Source organism: Pimephales promelas, chromosome 12, assembly GCF_988280905.1.
Source record: "Pimephales promelas chromosome 12, fPimPro1.hap1.1, whole genome shotgun sequence".
NCBI lineage: Eukaryota > Metazoa > Chordata > Actinopteri > Cypriniformes > Leuciscidae > Pimephales > Pimephales promelas.
In genome coordinates, this window is record NC_142780.1 from 26757282 (window position 1) to 26778469 (window position 21188).

The 21188-nt window shown below is 37.4% G+C and overlaps 1 protein-coding gene across 8 annotated transcripts in view; it reads left to right on the top strand.

Annotated features, from left to right (window-relative positions):
• map7d1a (MAP7 domain containing 1a) overlaps positions 1-16523 on the top strand; it is a 45050-nt gene extending 28527 nt beyond the window's left edge. For 4 of the 8 annotated variants that reach the window (XM_089117839.1, XM_089117837.1, XM_089117842.1 and 1 more), the window contains 15 exons: positions 302-465; positions 790-901; positions 2990-3094; positions 5122-5244; positions 5451-5587; positions 6021-6142; positions 6620-6858; positions 7020-7302; positions 8953-9133; positions 10377-10481; positions 11970-12020; positions 12146-12206; positions 13414-13468; positions 13558-13781; positions 14265-15037. In XM_089117839.1, the coding sequence (XP_088973965.1) occupies positions 302-465; positions 790-901; positions 2990-3094; positions 5122-5244; positions 5451-5587; positions 6021-6142; positions 6620-6858; positions 7020-7302; positions 8953-9133; positions 10377-10481; positions 11970-12020; positions 12146-12206; positions 13414-13468; positions 13558-13781; positions 14265-14278 (1976 nt within the window). In that variant the 3' untranslated portion in view covers positions 14279-15037. Of the gene's footprint in view, positions 1-301; positions 466-789; positions 902-2989; positions 3095-5121; positions 5245-5450; positions 5588-6020; positions 6143-6619; positions 6859-7019; positions 7303-8952; positions 9134-10376; positions 10482-11969; positions 12021-12145; positions 12207-13413; positions 13469-13557; positions 13782-14264; positions 15038-15995 lie in introns of those variants that run through there. The other 4 variants (XM_089117841.1, XM_089117840.1, XM_039679676.2 and 1 more) reach the window with 3 other exon arrangements.
• Positions 16524-21188: the final 4665 nt, after the last annotated feature.

Sequence of the window (21188 nt, forward strand, 5' to 3'; positions counted from 1 at the left end):
GCAGAAGAGTCTTCTTTCAAAAACATCTCAAAAATCTCGCCGACCCCAAACTTGTGAATGATATTAAAGGGATAGTTCTCTCAAAAATAAAGATTCTTTCATTTTTCTCACTTCTGTCATTCCAAATTTAATATGGTAAAATAGACCTAAGAGTTATGCACTCTTTTTGATCCTTTCCAAATCCTTTCCATTTGATCAAATGTCTAATAAATGAACATGCATTGGGATTTGTGAATGATGGGTGTTTGAATGCTGGGCTGGTTTTAGTAGCTCACAGGTTCTTCCTCTCCCTCTCATGTAGCTGCTAAAAAGTCTCAGTGGCTGGAGAAGGAGGACCGCGCACGGCAGGTGCGGGAACAGCAGCTGGAGGAGCGGAGGAGGAAGCTGGAAGAGCAGCGGCTGAAGGCAGAGAGACGCCGCTTAGAGCTGGAGGAGCGACAGAGACAGAAACTTGAGAAGAACAAGGTGAGAGAGCAGTGGTGGTCAGTGCAAACCCACATAACACAATCTATTACATCCTCTAATTGTACACACTCAGAGAGTTTGTGAGGTTTCTGCCAGCTCGGCAGGGATTGTTTTCTGGGAGTTTTGCTAGGGGAGTTATTTATTAGTGAAAGTGGAGCACGTTGTTCCAGGGCTCTAAGATTTCCCCTTTGAAAGATCAATACTGTTTTGTCTGTTCCTCTCAGTGCCCATTATATATAAATGAACAACATAAAGTGTTTGCCACACTTCTGTTACCCTTTAAAGTGATTTTCATATTGGAATTGATTTGGGTTTTTTTTTCAGGAGCGGTATGAGGCCGCCATCCAGAGGTCTGGTAAGAAGACATGGGCAGAGATTCGGCAGCAGAGATGGTCCTGGGCCGGAGGCTTAAGCGGCAACTCCAGCCAAAGCCAGAGTGAGTTACACAAACAGCACATACATTAACACACAAACTGTGCCTGTTGGTAAAGCTATCTGGTTCCTTTTTCACATTAACTGCATCCGTCATCTGTGTTAAGAAAGGAGTAACTGGAATGCCATCGGCTTAGATGTGAGATGTTAGAGTGATGCTTCTAATGTTGTTCTCTCTTTTTGTCATCATTAAGTGCTTAAGAATTCCCACAAAATTACAAATGTACATTTTCCATTTCTAAAGGAAATGTAGCAGTTTCTCTAGCTTCTTTGATTTTTCACTTGTGAGATGGTTTCTTGTGTCTAGTGTGGAAGAGCCTCACAACCAACTAATGGTGCGTTCTATTATACCCAACGAACCGACTCGGACCTCGGATTTGACGTCACGTCCACGTTTCAAGCGTTCTATTATGTTTTGCTTGTCCGAGTCGGAGAAAGCTGTTGTAATGGTAGCATTCAATCAAAACGCAGCCATTTGAACTTGAAAATGTTCACTTTATTTAAAGTTTTTCATGTTAATCTTCTGTTAGCAACGCTAGCAACGTTAGTAATTGCACTCACAACAACCGATTCCCATACCTACAGGGGACGCAGTAATAAGAGTGATTATAATCGTCATTTAAAATACCAAATCGGTTCAAAAACAATGAATACAATTAATTCTTACAAGTCACAGGGCGCAGCCATTTTGAATTCCGAAACGGAATTCTTGCTCGGTGTCCTCACGGTTGTCCGACGTCCGAGAGGAGAAATCCGAGGAAAGGGGGCGTGTTGCTAGGCAACGTCTGTCGTCCGTTTCGGATCTCCGAGACGGATGAATAATAGAACGCACCATAAACTCTCTTTACTAATGCGATAACAGTCGATTCACTTTTGGAGATCATCTGGGGATTTTATGCGCTACTAGTAAACACAAAATACTATATATATTTCCATACTAGCTTCAGTTTCGGTGAGCTTCGAGCCTCACAAGAGTCTACACGCACAGAAGGTGAACGTTCCAACTATATTCATCACAACCTCGTTACCATCAATATATCATCCCTTATCACTGACCGTATACAATATACACACTATCATTCAGTAATATTGTGATATTGTGTACAATTGAAAACACCTGTTTAATAATGTAAAATAATATATTTAAAATGTGATTTATTTCTTTGATGGCAAAGCTGAATTATCAGCAGGCTTCAGATTTCATGTTCAAGAAACATTTATTTATTGTTATCACCGATGTTGAAATTGGTTGTGCTGCTTATTAATGATTTTTTTTGTGTGTGTGGAATTAGTGATATGAATCTGTGATGAATAGAAAGTTGAAATGGTAATCTTTTGTAACATTATACATGTTAAACCAAGATAATTTCACATGAACGCTGCATTTTCTCCATTTCAATGTTGCTGCTATCAGATTTTAAAGCAACAGAATTTAGGCCTGTTTTTCCTTTTGGCCTGAAACCAAAAAAGGTCTTTTATCTGGCTGAAAATGTACAAAAACTCAAAAGGTGAACAAAAACATCTTCATAATTGTCAGTTACTTGCCTTTTATGTATTTGATGGGTCTGTATATAACAGGACTTGCTGAGAATGCTGGGAATTATGGTAATGAACTTCAGCGCAGCTTTGTGCCACCTCCCCCAGGACACAAGACCTCAATTTATAGGCTAACCAATGCTGTTTCTCCAAGGATCTTATTTTCTAACTGACTTAATTTAGTTTTTCCTCTTCCAAAAGTCGTGCACAGTCATTGTAGTCCCTGATGGTGTCTCAAGAGAAGAAGTGAAGGCAGTGACCCCATTACAAAGCTTGTAGACTCTATAATAATGAACTTTCAGCAGCACAAGTTGAGTTAAGATTCAGACACAGCGATCATACCAATGGGTATCCGCGTCAAAAATGACCATCTTTGGCTGTTCAAACAATAGCTTTAAGATATATTTAGAGCAATATATATTTACTCGTCCTTAATATCAGTGCCTGTTTTGTCTGTTTGAGGGATTCATATTTAATTATTTCACTGCCACCTCCCGTGTCATCTTGGTCCCCTCAGCATTGTGTATATATATTCAGTGTTCTGTGAATTTTGCAGGCAGATGCTCAATATCAGCGGTCAACCTGCCCAAACATGTGGACTCAGTCATAAACAAGAGACTCTCCAAATCCTCTGCCACTCTTTGGAACTCCCCTAGCAGAAGTAAGGACATGCCTCCAGATCTAGCCCCTCCCCCTAGCCTTCACAGGCTCCTCCCTTCGCATATTTATAAGTTTCCATTTTATCCCCCCACCTTTGATTTCTCCCTTGAGACCAATCACCTGCTCGTCCACCGCGATCACTCAATCACTCCCTCCTGTCAATCCGCCTGCTCGTCAGTGTCTTCAGTTAATGTGGTCAAATATGAATTTTGAAATTTTCGCCTATCACCGCCGTCGACCATCCTCAGTGGCTCTTCTTTGTTTGTTTATTTTTGGTGGTGGCTTTCTCTGTCCCTTCTTGATGTAACCGTCTTCCAAAGTGTTCTTCACAAGAATTCTTGCATACTTCTCCATACCTTCATACGCAGTATGATGCATGATAATACAGTGGCCCCAGAAAGTATATGGACACTTAGGCCACTCTTAAAATGCTCATTAGGAAATGAAAAATCAAACAAATGATGCTAGAGATTTTCTCAAAACAAACTTTTTTCTAAGCCAACAAAGTGTCCAAATACTTATCTATTTGAACAATATATGTATTGTTTCATCGATGACATCATACAATGTGGTTCAATTCATTAATGTTAGTTAAAGCATTAGCTATCCATTTATTAATCTAGATTTAATTTAATATTATTTAAATTGAATGACTAGCTGTTTCAAGGATTTTAAGAAATGCATTAAAAATGTTATTTGTTACCTAATGCATTAACTAATGTTTATGAATTGATGCTTATTGTAATGTATTACTGTTTTATCATTTAAAAACATCTTTTTGCGCAGTGTTTAATGTGTGCATGTGCCATATTTCACTTGATTTGATGTTTTGTTGACATGCATACATTTATATGTGTTCAAACACTTTTGTGGCCATGGAATATGCTTAATCTGCTGCCATATTTTAAATGAGAAATGTGTTGATGGATGTACGCTTCACAAATAAGGGTCATTTATCAGTGAATTGGGGTGAAGTTATGCTAGTTGATTGTGGTGCTTCTTTTATTGGGTGTACTGAGGTCATAAACTCAATCGCAAGTAGGGCACACTCTATTTTTGAGTGCTCCCTACAACAATAGATAGAGCAGAAAGAAGACGCCATGCTCAGTGCTCAGACAGCTAATCGAATCTGGAAAGTTTTCCATGCGCAGAGACGTTAGCTGAGGAATGTTCAGCTATAGGCAATAACTCTCTCTATCTCTCTGTCTGTTTCTAAAAGGCCTCTCTACACCCTCATTTTTCTTTTGCACTTGCTTTTCACATTTTACCATGCATTTACCTGTGGTTCTTCCTTTTTTCCACTACTTCTTTTCTCATCTCTTCTTGATGATCACATACGTTTAGATTGTGAGTTCTCAGAATTAGCAATGATGATTATTAAGTTTTTCTTTTTTAATTTTTATTGAAACATTTTATCATTGTTATTTTTGTTGATTGTTGTTTTTTATTCTATTTTTTTCCTGTTGTTAGTCCTTTTGTGTTTATAATTCACCCTAAAAAAAATCTGTCGTCATTTACTTGAAGCAAACTGTATTGACTTTCTTTTTTTCTGTGGAAGACAATTAGATACACTGATGAATCTTCACAAAGTTCATAGTCACCACTGCAAAAAGAAATTGGGGGAAAAAGGAACATAAATGTAGTCCATGCGTCCTCAGATTTGGAGCAACACGAGGCTGACCAAATGTGGGCAGTTGAATTATTATAATTTTGGGATGAATTATTCGTTTAAATGTGTGCACTCTCACAAAAGTTATTTTTTGGACTTGTTTACTGCTCGCTTTTCTAGCATGTAGCTGGGTTGTGAAATCCATTATCCATGTTGACAGCAAGGGAGACAAACACAGTTGTTTGTAATTGCCATGATTTTCTCATTATAAAAAGAAATATTACAATGATTGTATTTATGTAAAATATAGCATCTGCTTCTCAGCCTTGAATACCAGCAATTGGAGTTCAGAATGAGAGAAGGTAGGTGATTGTTGCTCATATATAATGTGGAAACTAACGATTCTTTTTTTCTTGCAGCTCGTAGCATGCAGCTGAGTCCATTGGAGAGCAGCATTGTGGACAGGCTGATGACGCCCACTCTCTCCTTCCTGGCTCGTAGTCGCAGTGCTGCCAGTGTGCTGAACAACACCAGAGACACCCGTGAGTGACTGAATACCATCATAGGATCTTTTATCTCGGTGTTTAGCATCAGATAAAGTAGCTCAAGAAGAAGATTCACATGTTTGGAAAGTCTTTTTAAACGCTAATTTGCTGTATTCTTCCGTTTTTAGGGCCTGTGCAGGTTAGAAATAACAACAGGAAATTTTTTTTCTGCTCTATATGTTAAATGTGTTTTGTTCATGCAGAGTCTCCATTGTGCCCACGCTCCGCGTCTGCCAGCCCTCTCACAGTATGTTCACATCGGCCACATCGCTGCTCTGAGCGCTGGAGGGTCACAACCAGCACACCCAATATCGCCCAGCGCAGACGAGACTCCACACCTGTGAGTTATTTAAGGCTCCCTTTCACTCTTTCCGTCTTTCTTATACTCTTTCTCCCCATGCATGTTATCATTTTTTGCTTTTATATGAGAGGAGGTGAGAAATTCATGCATCGTTAAAGTTAATGTTATTCTAGTGGCCATTATTAAAAAAAAAAATACTTATAAGCTACAGAAACAGCATATACTGTACTGTGAAATATCGTTCGTTCGTTACTATATGTGGCCTCACAAATTGCCCCTTGGGGACAAATAAAGTGTTTTGAATTGAATTGAATTGAATTCATGTGTAATTAGTCATGTAATGTGTCATTAGTACAAATTGTAATGAGAAATTATAAATTAGAGGTTATAAAGAACCCTGGCTTTGAGTCTCTGTCTTTGAGGAATGAGGATGTGTTTATTTATTTATTTTTGTTATTTAATTTCTCAAAAGATGAGGAAGGATAAGAAGGACAAGGAGAGGGAAAATGAAAAGGAGAAGAGTACCATCACCAAAGAGACGATGCTGAAAAAGAGACAGTCCATGCCGTCAATGAAAACCAGAATAGAGTCCAGGTAAGATTTAACCATCAAATTGGATTAGTTTTAGTCTTTTAGGTGAGTATATGTATTTTTTATTGATTTATTTTCATTAAAATGGAAATTCTCAGAAATCGTCGTCTCATCAGAGTAAATATTCTTAGAAACACGCAAACTGTTGATGCTTATATTTTGTGAGCACTGCCTTGCATGTGCAAGAGGAAAATACAACAAAAGCTTTTAATGGATCTTTTTGCTCCGAGCGTCATCTAATTCTACAAGACCAATGCTTTATGTAATGCTGTCTCTGCTCAAATGTGTCTCCTGGTTGTCAGATGTCATAGTTTAGGTTCATGGTAAGCTAAATAGATGTGTAGTTTAGCTGTAAAAGTTACTTTTATCTGTAAAATTGGTCTGATTTTGTCTGTTCTTGCCCCTACTATGAACAAAAAATAAAATAATAATAATAAAAAAAGCTCAGACATTAAATTAAGTTTCTCTTCATGTTTCCAGTCCGAGTCCACTGTCCAAACCTAGAGCTGCGTCTCCTGTGACGCCCAAAGGCCGCGTGTCCTCCCCCAGTCCTGCAGTCTCTCCCAAACCACCATCAGCACGAGCAAGCCCCAGTACTCCTAAAGCCCGACCCAAGAGGGCAAGGACCCCTGCCCGCGTGGAGAACCGCACCGCCTCGCCTGTCGCCATAGAGAGGGTTCGAGAGACCCGCAGGCCCGCTACGCCTGAAGAACCAAAGAGTGAGTCTGGTCATGATGAGTGTTGCCACAGAGGCTTTTATTCAAAGGAGTATTGTGTCCAAAAACACACTATGTATCCCAACGTTTCTGTAATTTTACGCTTTTTGACCTCTCTCCAGTCCTCATTTTTACCCCGCTCCGTTTCTCTGTGTTTTCTCTAGCCTCGTCTCCCGTTCCCTCCATTTTCGTGTCATCAGTTTCGGACACGTCCCCGGTTGAAAGTTCACCAGTCATGTCGGTTTCCGCACCCTCTGTCCCCGAGGAGTCCCCTCTTGTCCCCGCCCTCCCACAGGTGACTTCTCCAGCTCCCTCTCCAGGCAAGCCCATGGCTGGCACCAATAACCCAGAGGAAGCCACCCGCATCCTGGCTGAGAAAAGACGACAGGCCCGTGAACAGAGAGAGAAGGAAGAGCAAGAACGGAAAGAACAGCTTGAGAGAGAGAGGTTACCTATTTTACTGTTTATTTAAGTTTAATTTGGCATGAAACAGAAGTTGCAATAGTCTTTTCTTCCCTATTGTGACCTATATCCAAGTGAAACGGCTGCTTGAACAAGAAACAATGTATGATGGGACTTTATCCATCAGGAATTGATTGGATTGTTGTGGTTTGCTATTGCTATGATTTCATGTGAATGACAGGTTGTCTCACCCTTGTGCCGAAAAACACGTCATAAGAGGAGAAGGGGAAGTTATTTTGAATGAAGATTATGAGGACACATGAAATAATAATATAAAAACCCACTGTATTTTTAGGTGACGTAGTTACATGTACTTGTATAGTATTAACAGTAAATTATACATAAGTACTTTATTAAAATAAGTAACTAACCCTAACCAGAATTTTATGGTAAATACTTGTAGTTTATTAGTATTACTCAGTACTTACTGTATTTGAGTAAGTACACGTTAAAATAAAGTGCAACCAAAAATTATGTGCATGAACTATTTATAATAAATATTGCAATATTCCTTAAAAAAAAATAATTGTTCATTTATAATTTCATGTTGAATTTAATTGAATTTTTTTTGGTTTTTTGCCTGTTATAGTTTGTATATTTATAATACATAATATATATTTTTGTTTTATTGTATACTATACGTATATATATATATATATATATATATATATATATATATATATATATATATATATATATATATATATATATATGTCTAAGCAAAGGTATATTACATAAAAAATTATATATATATATATATATATATATTATATACAGTATATATATATATATATATATATATATATATATATTTTTTTTTTTTTTAATGGAATATATCTTAGCTATATATATAGCCTCCGCGTCCGTTCTGACTTCCTCATTTTTACACTGAATTTAAATGGACTGTCTGTTCCTCAAAGCAAACTCCGTAATGCAGCAGTTAGCGCACATCATGTGCTCATGTGGCAGATGTAGGTTTGAGTCCAGCTTGCAACATGAGCTGATTCCATTCCACCTTTCTCACCAATAACTGTCTGTCATTCTCCATTATATCTTTCTAATAAAGAGGCAGAAAAACAATTAAATCTATTAAATTTCACCTTTCGTATCCCTGCCGTCAAAGCCAAACTCCACCTCAGCTAGCACACACTTTTGGTATGCTTTTAAACATGTCCTGCTCCACCAGGCCGTGTGCGGTGTGAGCTCCAGGAATAGCCTTGGCCGTGTGGAGCTGTTGACGTCTGGAGTTCTCTGTGACAGTTTATGAGTTTAACACGTTTATGAGCCAAAAGGGACTTTGGCAACAACGTAATGAGAGTTCCACACTGTTTATGCTCCAGTGCCGCTGGTAACTATGGGTGCAGATATTTTGGTCACCACTAAAAAGATTGACTTTCCATCCACTTTGCATTTGTCACTTTATGATGCATGGACCATGTCTCCAATTTAAAGTTTCATGGCATGTTACCACCGTCGCAAATTTCAATGTTGCAAGAGACATCGAAGTCCACTTGCATTCACACATCTTTTTTTGTTAATAATTCAAAAACTTCAGTGGTTAATGGTACCTATCTGGAGGAGCTTTTATATCTTCTGTGTATACTGTGTACAATGACTGACTGCTCTTTCACACAGGCTTCAGCACGAGGAGAGGTTAGCACAGGAGGCAGAGGAGAGCAGGCGCAGGGAGGAGGAGGCGCGCCTCATGGCGGAGCAGGAGAGGTTAAGAGAGGAGGCCCAGCGCCTGCAGGACGAGGAGGAGGCGCAGGAAAGGGCCAAAATCGAACAAGAAGAGAACGAACGGCTTCAGAAACAGGTCAGAAATGCAACTTCATTTCTTAGAATCCTAAGTGACACACTTCACTGTATAAATACATGTACTGACAAGTACATTTATAGACTTTCCAGCACTGAATTTTCAGGAATTGCTCAGTTGTGTCAGAGCCGTGGCCTGGAAGTTACAGCACATACTCCAGACGTGTTGAGCCTACTGGACACATGGGTTTAAATCTGCCATCGGTTGTGTCCTGAATAGCGTAATTTTAGAATTATTTGTTAGTGTATTATTTATTCATATTTGGAAGTTGCTTTTATTTTTAGTTTTTTTTTCTCAGTTTAAGCTTTAGTCATTTTGTTATGTGCTTTTTTATATTTTATTAGTTTTTTTTTGTAATATTTTTATATAGCATTCATTTTTTTATTAGTTACTACTTCAAGTTAGTTGGCAAAACAAAATTTCTAATTTTTTTCTTGTAATATTTATACTTTATTGCAGCTTTATTTTGATTGCCGAAAGTTATTTTTAATAAAAAACAAATGTAAAATAAATAAATAAATAAATTTAAAAAAAAAATTCATTTAACAATAACAACCCTGGTCCGTAGGGTCCATCTTCTTCTTTCCAAATTCCCGTTTTTTTGGGGGGTTTTTTGTCTGCTTTCTACTTTCTTTGTTTTTTCAGAGGCATGTCAACACAATTCAGTCCTTATTATTTTACCCAAAATTTTCTGTTTAATTTTGTAAAATACAAGCGTTCAATTCTATCTTCAATTTTAAAGCAATCAAAGAGCTATAATGAGACAAATTCTAGGCAAGTCCAATTACAAATCCATTCTTTTCTCTTCTGTGAATGGATGGATATCAAGAGTGCCAATTGGCACATTTTTGAGGTTTTACCACCACCTGGTGTTCAAAACTGTATTTAAATAGATATTAAGCAGGTATCAGGGTTTCCACAGTCATGGAATACATAGACATATAAGGGAAATTTAAAAACGCCTAGAAAAGACATTCTGGAAAAAAAGGACATTTCTGTGGTGATCATGGATTTTTCTAGTTATACTTGGTTACTGAAAATCATTTGGAAATTCATTGGATAAAATGAAAAGGTGCAGGTATTATATGCTGTTGTTTTGTACAGAGGATGTGATCTGTCCTGTCACTGGAAATTTCTGATGAACGCCCATCAGCTTCAGATGAAGGAATGACTGCATAGGAAGCTGTTATTTTTATTGCCCTGGATGTTCAGTGTCAGTCTGATCATTTGATTGTGTCTGTAGAAAGAGGAGGCTGAGGCGAAGGCCCGAGAGGAGGCCGAGAAACAGCGCCTGGAGAGAGAGAAACACTTCCAGAAGGAGGAGCAGGAGAGGCTGGAGAGAAAGAAGGTAGGATGGGTTTCCAACTCAAATTTATATTTTTCTCCAAAAGGTCACTTTGAAATCATCTTGCTTCTTGTATGCATACCCGTGTAGTCTAGTGAAATCCTTTTATTTCCTCTCCTAACTAATCACACATGGCCACAATAGCTTTCAGGCACCGAATGTGGTAGTAGAGTGAAATCAAATAATTAAAAGGCAAGCTCTCAAGATTTATGTTCGTGCCATAAATCATAGAACACCTCGACATTCACCCCCTGATCCCTTTCTGTGAATGCTTATGTGTAACAGAGAATGGCCACTCTACTTAAGTGGTATTATCCCAGCAGGACACTGTTGTACCTCTACAAGTCAGTAGCAGGGCCATTTATCAGAACCCCGACCCAACTGTCCTCAGCTCTTGGTGTGTTTTTTTTGGAAGACACGGTGTCCGTGGAGCTTGACACACTGCAGTGTTTTTTTCAGATTCAGAACATAGCGTTGGCCTTAAACACCTACCACTAACTTTATGCTTAAAGGGATAGCTCACCCAGTTTTATTAAAAAATGTCCTGGCTAATCAGTGCTTTATAATGGGAGTCAATGGCTGGTGAAAATTTGAAGTCCAAAAAAGCTTCCATCCATTGGAAGAGCCAGGACATTTTTAATATAACTAATTATATTTGCCTAAAAGAACCTCTCCTGCTCTGCCATCATATACCCCTAGGATTGCTTCAGGGTGAGTAAATCATGGGGTCATATTCATTTTTGGGTGAACTATCCCTTTAAAGCTGCAAGATGCAGTTTATGCTTCTGAAACTTTTATAAATAGAGGAATGGAAAGATAAACAATACAAATAATCTTTTGTAATTGAGAATAATAAAGAATCATCAAAAAATAAAAATGAAATGACATAAAATACTAAGATAATAAAAATAAATAGACCACTTGTTTGGCATTTTTGTTATTTAATAGATCATTTTTCATTACTTGTTTATAACTAAACTATGGAGTCACACAATTCTGAGAACAATTTAATTGCTAGATGTAAACACAGTTGTGAGAAAGTCTGAATTGTGAGAGAAAAAGTAGCGATTACCTTTTTTATTTTTTTATTCAGTGTTTTATTCAGTGAAACAAGCTTCCATACTAAACATATGAGTGAAAATTTAAATGAACTTTAAACGGTTCCCTTTTCATTTAAATGAACCCCTCAAGTTTGTTCGAAACCCGATGGTCTTGTTTTCCAGTATGATTTGAGAATCATCCAAAAAAGCATCTTGTGCTTCATAATCAAAGAGATATATGATCAATGTCACACAATGTTGGCTTATTTGATTAGTAACCCCAAAATAGCGCATAATCATAATATTTCTGTCATCATCAATCATGTTTCCTTTGTTTTACAGTTTTGTCATATTCCTAAAACTGTTTATTTTCAGGTTTCAATTGAATTTGTGAAACTCTTGAAACATTTTTCCATGTTTTTCTTTTGTCTCTTCTGTGCATTGTTTTTAGCGTCTGGATGAGATTATGAAAAGAACACGCAAAACAGATGCAGGAGAGAAGGTACAGCGCTGCTCTCTAAAACGGCCTTACTGTGGCAGTAGCACGGCTCCAATTTCCTCTTGCGGATCAGGAGCTCAGAATCTAATTGTTCCCTTTACTTTTCTTTTTTTTATCTTTTCTTACAGAAAGACACAAAATCTCCATCTCAAGCTAATGGAAAAGACTCAGATTCAGACATGAATAAAGGTAACTATGTTTAAGAATGTTAGTATAAAGCATTTATATCACATCATTCATATCACATCATTTTTAGTTAGATCTGGCATTCAATACACATGTTGTTCTATTTAAACCTTCTTTGTAGGTCTGTTTGAATCAGCAACAGCCCATTTACGTCAGACTCGCACAACACGTACGAGTCAATTTTTTGTTATTAAGAACTGCGTAAATAAAAGTACCCACATCTCCACCCCCTCCAAAACTCCTTTAAGATTAAAGCAGTAGTTCACTTTAAAAAAAAAAAACTTTTGCTGATAATTTACTCGCCCCCATGTCATCCAAGATGTCCATGTCTTTCTTTCTTCAGTCGAAAAGAAATTAAGGTTTTTGATAAACATTACAGGATTTTTACTACTGCTACCACTAATGGGCTATAAAAATGGGCATTGCAAATCAATCACACTCCATTTGCATAGTGCTAGAAAGATGTTTAGTAGCTGTTTTTTCCAACAGCCAGTATTGTTCCCATTAGTGCCTTGAAATACATTCAGTATTGTTCAAAACTAGTAAAAATGTTCTTATTGTTTTTAAAAGAAATCTCTCCTGCTCACAAAGACTGCATTTGTTTGATAAACAGTAAAACAGTAATATTATTACAATTTAAAGTAGCTGTTTTATGTTTTTATATATAGTAAAATGTAATTTATTCTGGTGATGGAAAGCTATTTTTTATATAATCATTATAATATGCTGATTTGGTGCTCAAGAAACATTTCTTATTATCATCAATTTTGAAAACAGTACATTTTTTTGTGGATTCATTTTTCCAAGATTCTTTGATGGAAAATAAAAAAAGGTTCAGAAGAGCAGTATTGATTTGAAATAGAAATGTTTTATAACATGTTAAATGTTTTTAATGTCACTTTTGGTCAGTCTAACACATTCTTGCTTTTTTTTTGGACCTCAAACTTTTGAATGGTAGTGTAAATGCATTTACAAAAGGACACACATTTTCCGAACAAACTCCTATTATGTATTAAAATAAAACAAATAGCCGATGTAAACACAATGAGCACTGGGAATCCGGGAAACAATTCCAGATGAACTGCTGAAATGTTTATTCTGTCAGTTGTACAACCATCTGGGAATGGAACATTGATTTGGCAAAAGAACGCTAAAACAAACAAGATTGCCATTTTAAGGAGTTATTAGCATGACATTGTCTTTTTCCTAGCAGCTGCTGACTACCAGCCAAGCACGGCATTGAAACAAGATGGTGTGAACGAAAGGTAAGTCCTGTGTTCAGGACAACTTCCCTTTTTGTTTTCTGTCAATTTCCCCAGAAGTGACTGTTTTGAACGCCTGTTCTCTATTGCAGTCTGTCCGTTCTTGTGGTGAACGGCGTTCAGCCTACCAAACAAGAGAATGGCCTGTCAGCAAAAGGGGAGGCGTCTCACTTCGAAGAGATCCTTCAGCTGTCCAATCACAACAATGGACGGGAGAAGTCAGAGACCGAAAGACCCGACGAGCCAATCATGTCGTTTGAGAGAGATGAATCATTCCTTAAAAAAACAGGCCCCATTAAGCCTCAGCATGTGGCAGGTGAGCATCTAAAGAATCTCTCATGTTTCAGTGTCAATCTTTCATCAGATAGCAGCGAGAACAAAAATAAATCTTAGCATTATTACCTGTTCACGGTCCTGCCTGCCTTAAATGAGTAGTTCACTTTCAAGTGAAAATTAGCCCATGATTTATTCACCCTCGTGCCATCCTCGGAGTATATTACAAGTTTGTGTAAGAAAAGTAGTAATATTGAAAACTTTATAAAGTAAAATAACTAGCTTCCAACCAAACAAACATGGATTCCACTTAAGTCTAAAGCACAACTTATGTGAGTAATGTGATGTACTGCTGATATTTACAATAGGCCATGACGCACTACTACACTACTTCCAAAGTCAGTTGCGCAAGTTGCGCTTTAGACACAAGTAGACTGCATATGGCCGTTTGGCTGGAAGCTAGAATTTTACTTTGTAACTTGTGTTATGAATATTTTTCTAACACAAACCCATCGTTTTGCTTCAGAATGCCTTTATTAACCCCCTGGAGTTGTGTGAAGTTCGTTTATGATGGATGGATGCACTTTTTTGAGCTTCAAACTGTTGTAAAACTTTGAAGAGCCAGGATATTTTTTTAACATATCTCCGATTGTATTCGTCTGAAAGAAGAAAGTCATGCAAACCTAGGATGGCTTGACGTGAGTAAATAATTGTGTAATTTTCATTTTAAAGTGAACTAATCCTTTAAAATTGCTTTTGTCGGGGAAGAGTCGTTGTCCTTGTCTTTCTGGCTATTTTTTTTTTGCGCCTGGAGGGTAAATGTTGTTTTAGATGCGGGTGTCATACATCGCCCTGCGGGTGTGACAGGCGGGGTAACGGGGTGAAGAGCCTGGAAGGTTTTGGCACAAAGCTGGATTCCTGAAATGTTGTCAGGATGACCCGTTCTGGCCTTGCTTGCACCCAAGACTGGAAACAGGACCCCTTGGCTTAGCTCTTCAACCCCCGTTCCTTCAGCCTGATCAGCATTACTTGGTCCCGCTGCCCTCGGCACGTACCTCCACCTGTCCTTCTGCAGACAGCCCTCTAGCCATAAATCATCTGCTAAGAAAACACAAGAGGGTTCACCTCATGCTGTGCCAGCTCGTAAACTGAGATGAACGTTTTTAATCCAAGATCTTTGCTTTGCCATATCTGGAGCGCTACTCTTGTAGCATTAAGTATAGAATTTTCACTGACGTATCATGTGACTGCACATCAGATGTCAATGTTCTCAATGCAGACACAGTGGGTTTTTGTGTGCACTTTGCTGGAAAAAGCATGTTGTACCATTCTAAGTTGGTTCAAATATGCTGATCTGCCCAGTTTACTGGCTCTAAATCAGTAATTCCTTGAGCAGGTTCCAGGGGGTTGGTGAAAATATTTTGATTTTGCTTGGTTTGTTCCGCTTGGGTTTCTTGCCTTTTTATAAAATTTTTAAATAAAAGTGTTTGTTTTCCATCAAATGTTGGATTTAAAATATGTGCATTTTGTCCAGTCTTTTTTACCCACAACATTGATTCTTTGGATTCATGTCGATGAAGGTGCCTTAAAAAGGCTGGGAACCATTGGTCTAACTGATCATTTTAACTAACTTGGTCCAGGTATGATGAAATAATGACCTACTTCAACCAGCTAAAAGTTGGGATGGGCACGAGTTTCCGATTATAGATCATGAAGAATCATTCATGATCATCAAGAAAAATTCTCATGATTTTTAAATGTGCTCACTAGGTTTTATTTGATGAAAAACACAGTAAAAAAAAATTTAAATAAAAAAGGATGAATTGAAAAAAAATGTTGAATTTCAGCAGTCATTACTCTAGTCTTCAGTGTCGCATGATTCAAGAAATATCGAGCTCAAGAAATTGTTCTTATTATTATCAATGTTCTTAATTTTTGGGCTGCTTAATATTTTTGTGGAAACTGTGATGTTTTTTTCAGGATTCTTGGATGACTAGAAAGTTCAAAAGAACAGCATTTTTTTTTACTTATAATTGTTGTTAAACAAAAATTATTCACAAAAAAGAAACAAAAAAACGGTAGTGTAACTTAAAAATATTTCACACCAAATTAAAGGATTCATCATTATTTCATTCAAATTCAAATGATCTTTTTTTTTTTTTTAGATATTTATTGTGTAAAAAAGACTTAAAAGAATTACGCTATTTATTTTATTTTGTCATTTTTTTAATCTCCATGTTCTTCCTGTGTCCTCCAGAGGTCCTCTGAGGGCATAAACTGTTGGATGAAGCCTTAAATCTGCGAGTCCCTCAACACGCCTGCCTGAGGGACGGGTGGAAAGAAGCACAGCATGAAAGAAACCTGTGCCAAACCCAAAAAACTGTCTTCTGTTTAGACTGTACAGAGCAACCCCACTATCAGAGCCTCTTACGGTTCATGGTGGAAATTACAAGGAAGCTACAAAACAATCAAGCTGAGCTAAATGCAAACATTCACCAGAATCGCCATTCATCAAGACCCCGACCTCACCCACTCTTTCTGATCACCACAGTACAATTTTTTTTTTTTTTAAAGGTTGTGACAAACATTATTAATCCTTGTCGTTATTCATGCTGTTGTGGGTTGAATGCAGAAGTGTTTTGGGTGTTTTATTTTTTAATGTTTAGTTATTTAACTTGAAAAAAATTGTAACTACTGGGTACAATTGTATGTGAATAATGTAAATTGGATCATGGGAGGAGACGATCTGTGAATAAACAGAATGAAAGGGACTGCCATGCCTGAACTCCACTGTTTCAGAGTTTTTAATGTTAGAGATGTTTTAATGCCGAGTTACCTGCTTGCATAAGAAATGTGTAATATTCAGAAAGATTAACCATGCATGCACATGCAACTGCAGCGACAAAGTTAGTTTAACATTTTAGTTTTAACTGCGACTCTAAAGATGACTGTAGAGAATTGTGTTTTCACTAGAGTCTTACCATAATATTCCTGGTTTTCTTGTTGATAGAACGCATGTCTCAATTTTATGCCTATTTATAAACCAGAACAGATCGCCCATACCCAAAGGTGTCCTGTTCAACTACAAATGATGACAATTTATAGCCACTCTGGAACTTTGTTATACCGTGAGAGCGCAAACTCTTGGCGAAATCTTTTTTTTTTTTTTTTTTTTCCAATCATGGTCCACTCTTAAGGAGCACTCTTGAAACTAAGCATATATAACATATGCTCTTATAAAGGGTGATTCTGAAGTAATTGTTCCTGAAAAAAGGAGAAACATTGATGCCTTTATTTTATGTGCTGTAAATATTTGGTTTACTCTATTAAAGAGGGAATTTATGTTGTGAAAACTTCCCTTTAATTTCATTCAGCATAATTATTCTTATTTGTGCTGCAAAAAATATTTTCATAAATAGTATTTTAGCTTTTACTGAACATCCTTAAAAGTAGGGATGCACGATATATCGGCCACGATATCGGTATCTGCCGATATACGTTATCGTTTAATGTTATCGTTATCTGCACAGTAAGATATATTAAAGCATATAAATAATGGATTATTTCCTTCATCTGAGACACTTCAGATGCACTTTTTAATGGCTTGAAATAGGATTGGAATCACTTCAGAAAACAAAAAAATACAGTTAAGTACAACATAAAGTGCAAGTCTGTCATATAATCTACATAAGTATAATGAGAGCATTATAAGTGTGTGCGTGGGACATGGCTTTTAATGTTGAGACTTTTGTATTTGTAATCAGGCTCTCAAAATACATATAAAAATTTGGACTTTGATATATCGGCTTTCAAATATAAAGGATTGTTTGGCATCGGCCAAAATGTTAATATTGGTGCATCCCTACTTAAAAAGAAGATACAATTATATTATTGTCTATTATATCTAAGCAAAATTGTGTACGATAATACGTTTTTTATACAAAATTGGATCTTGAATTAAATGTATTCTTATATGCCATTGGCATTTTTCCTTATTGCAAAGAAAAAAAAACTTACGAACAAAACAAAAATAATTCAATATATATTCTCTGAAAACAAACCCAAATATCCAATGCAATTTTAAAGTGATCAAATTTACAGTTGAGTTTTTTGATTATTTAAGGAAAAAAAAAACCCTACGACGTCAAAATTCGTGCTTTGTTTGCAGCTTAAATCTGAGTGATATTGCGCTGATGATCTGATAGAGGTAATGCATATCCTATTGGGAAATCTAACCAGGTCCAGGATGGCTCAGCTGTCCCTATTTATGCTTTTCCAGAAGGCCATAAAGCGATGAGTTAAACGTCTGTACCAGACTCCTGGCCAAGATCACATCCCTGTGACCTTTGTGCACATGCTTCGGCACTCTTGCCATCTGTATAGCATGACATCTAAAACCATCACGATTCATGTCTCTCTCTCTTTCTCCCTCGTCCTAAAGCCTGCTCTCAGAACTCGCTTCACCGAAGATTTTGCATTGTGAAGCAAAGGTCAAACTCTCAGTCCTGTTTGTTACTTTCCTCTCATTTGGTTTCATAGGTGGGTGTCTGTAGAAACAGACTCCAGTAAACAGTGTAACCCTGATCTTTGTAAGAGTTTGGTTTAGTATTGTTTATTATGAGACATCCGCCATATTCATACTCAGCAGAGGGCAGCAAATCAAAGCGTATGGACCCACCAATTGGGTTTCTCTCACCCGAGGACAGTCAGACTGGTTGCCAACCTTTACTTTTCTTCGCTGCCTCTGTTTCAAAGAAGAATGTGAAGAATGGGACTGGCTATATTTTCCAGCCCAAAATTCCCTGTAACTTTAGATGGACACATAAATGGCGGGTTTGTTTCAACAGAGTGGTGTTGTTGTGGGGATTGCTCCGATTGCGGGAACCGCTTGTGTTGTCCTGCAGGGGAAAATAAAAGGCTATTTTTAGCCCGATGTGTGTAGCTAGTGAGTTATTATAGCATAAAGGCAAAGCCAAGGAGATGAATTAATTCACCAAGGATGAGGAACAGTGGAAGGATATAACTGGCATAAATGCAATGGAAATGAGAAGACAGAGGTTCTTTCATAGTAAGGTCGTGTCACTCCTGAATGGCTTGGGTGTGAGATGAGTAAATGCATCATAAAGATTTTGACATGATTTATAGTCTGTTATCTCTTCAAGGCCATTTTGGAGTTCCTCTGCTAACACCCAGTGATGATAAGTCAATCTAACCCATAACATTTACTTCACAGATGAAAGCTGTTTGGTGAGTAAAAGCTCCAGTCCGTAACCTTTTTAGGTGTTCAAAATGATCCAAAATCATTTTTTGAGCAAGTACGAATCTCTTGAGAGAATAATTCAAAATCACTCACTCATAAAGATAGTCACTTGTCACCACTGACATAACAATGTCAGTAACATAACAATGAAAATACAACCACCATTGGAATTTGGTATTTAGCCGTTTATTGTGAAAATCAGTTGAACTAGCCTTAAACATCTAATGAATGTTGCTGAAAGGCAAACATGCCATCCGTACTGCCACTTTTCATAATGTATAAGGGTTATCGAGCGGTCAAGCTCTGTGGTGAGTGAACATCCACTGCTTCACACTGTGAGATTCTATACCATCAAAGGACTTCAAACAAACTGCTGTCCAAAGCCATATTGCTCTCACACTCACTCTCAGCTGTCTTATCTACCAGGCAACATGTCCCCTTCCCACAGCTGTTATCGTCCGATGGCAAATTGACGCGAAGGAGCACAATGACTGGTGCTCAAAATAAGCCCATTGGAAATTGCTATTAGCGTTTGAGGGCCGGGTACTTTCCAAACAGGCCTGTTTTGCAGTTCTCGCAGTGATGGATGAGTCTTTCACTACAACTTCGGACTTTCTGGTGTTCTCACTGTAAATCATATGATCTTTGAGGTGTTTGGCGAAAGGGCCACAATAGTAGGTGGTCAAAGTCTTGGGGGTGGCGAAGTTTGTGGTACCGACCAGCTGGAGGTAAATGGGCAGCAGCTGGATAATCTGTACTCTTGTTTTCTTCATGCATTCAGGCGTTGGTTGGCTTTGTGATCAAGAGTCTGTGGCTTGCTCTTAAGAACACCAGTAGATATATTCTGCCTTTGGGAATCCATTCTTATTTTCATAAGTCATTGAGCCTATTCATGAGTGAAAGACATATGACTCATACATTTTATTTATTGACCTTTTCCTTTTATTAAAGAGTACAATAAAGAGCAGACATGAAAGTGGAGAAAATGTTTTTTGTTTAAAAATACATTAAGAATATTTGTATTATGTAATACATACATTAAGAATATTTGTATATAAATGTAATGTATTCCTGTGATGGTAAAACTGAATTTTCAGCAGCTAATACAGCACTCCAGTCTTTAGTGTCATATGATCCTTTGGAAATCATTTTCTTCGTTGGATTTGGTATATATATACACTAAATACAGTGTTTCATACAACCATCAGTACAGCTACTACTGATATTCTAGGTATAATGATTGTTCATAACTTATTAATCAAAGTAAGAAAGAGTAATGAGGTACTGTAGACTCAGTGGGATTGTATGTGTTTTCCCGCTCTCACATCCTGAATGATTTGCATGCAGCGATGTGATTTGAATGCAAAGGATCCTTGTCTTGAACATACACCATACCTCAAATACATCAGTGTCTTCAACTCTGGATTCAGTGTTAAGTAGCATTAAGGAATCGAGGATCCAGTTTTGCTAGCTGGCTAGAGAGTCTTTTTATCACAGCAGGAGAACAACAGCTGTGTCACTTATTTTATTTTCTTGAGTGGAGAACATTTGCCACGTCACCTCAAGTGTATTAAAGGCTATATGGCCAGAGAAAGATTCATGGTCAGCTGTAAACCATCTTGACTGGCACTGGATTATTGTTGCTGGCTGGCCCCGGAGGAGCTTTGACTCATGACTCAATGAAGATCAATTCCACCGATCCGCTTCATTTGAGACCAAACAATTCTATGACCACTCGGTCTCTTCTGAACAATAGAGCTGTCTCTCATCATGCCATGCAAATTATTTATATTAAACAGCAATATTAAACAAACATTAGTGCGTTTTTGGACAATAGGTAGCTACATCACTGATTCTGTAGATTATTGGAAGCATTATACACTCTAAAAATGCTGGGTTGTTGGATCAAATATGGACAAACCCAAACACTGGGTTAAAAATGTAATCAAAAAATGTAATAACCCAATGGCTGGGTTTGTCCATATCTGACCCAAAGTTGGGTTAAAACAACCCAGCAATTTTTAGAGTGTAAGGGTCAATAACCCTCCAAAAATTTAAGTGGAAAGTTATATGAAATGGGTCAAATTGTATTTATAATAAATGTTTGCTATCTTGCCCACAACTGATTGTAATGCTATTATTAACATTTTTTTCTCTCTCCAAAAATTCAGACTACAACTGTGATTTTTT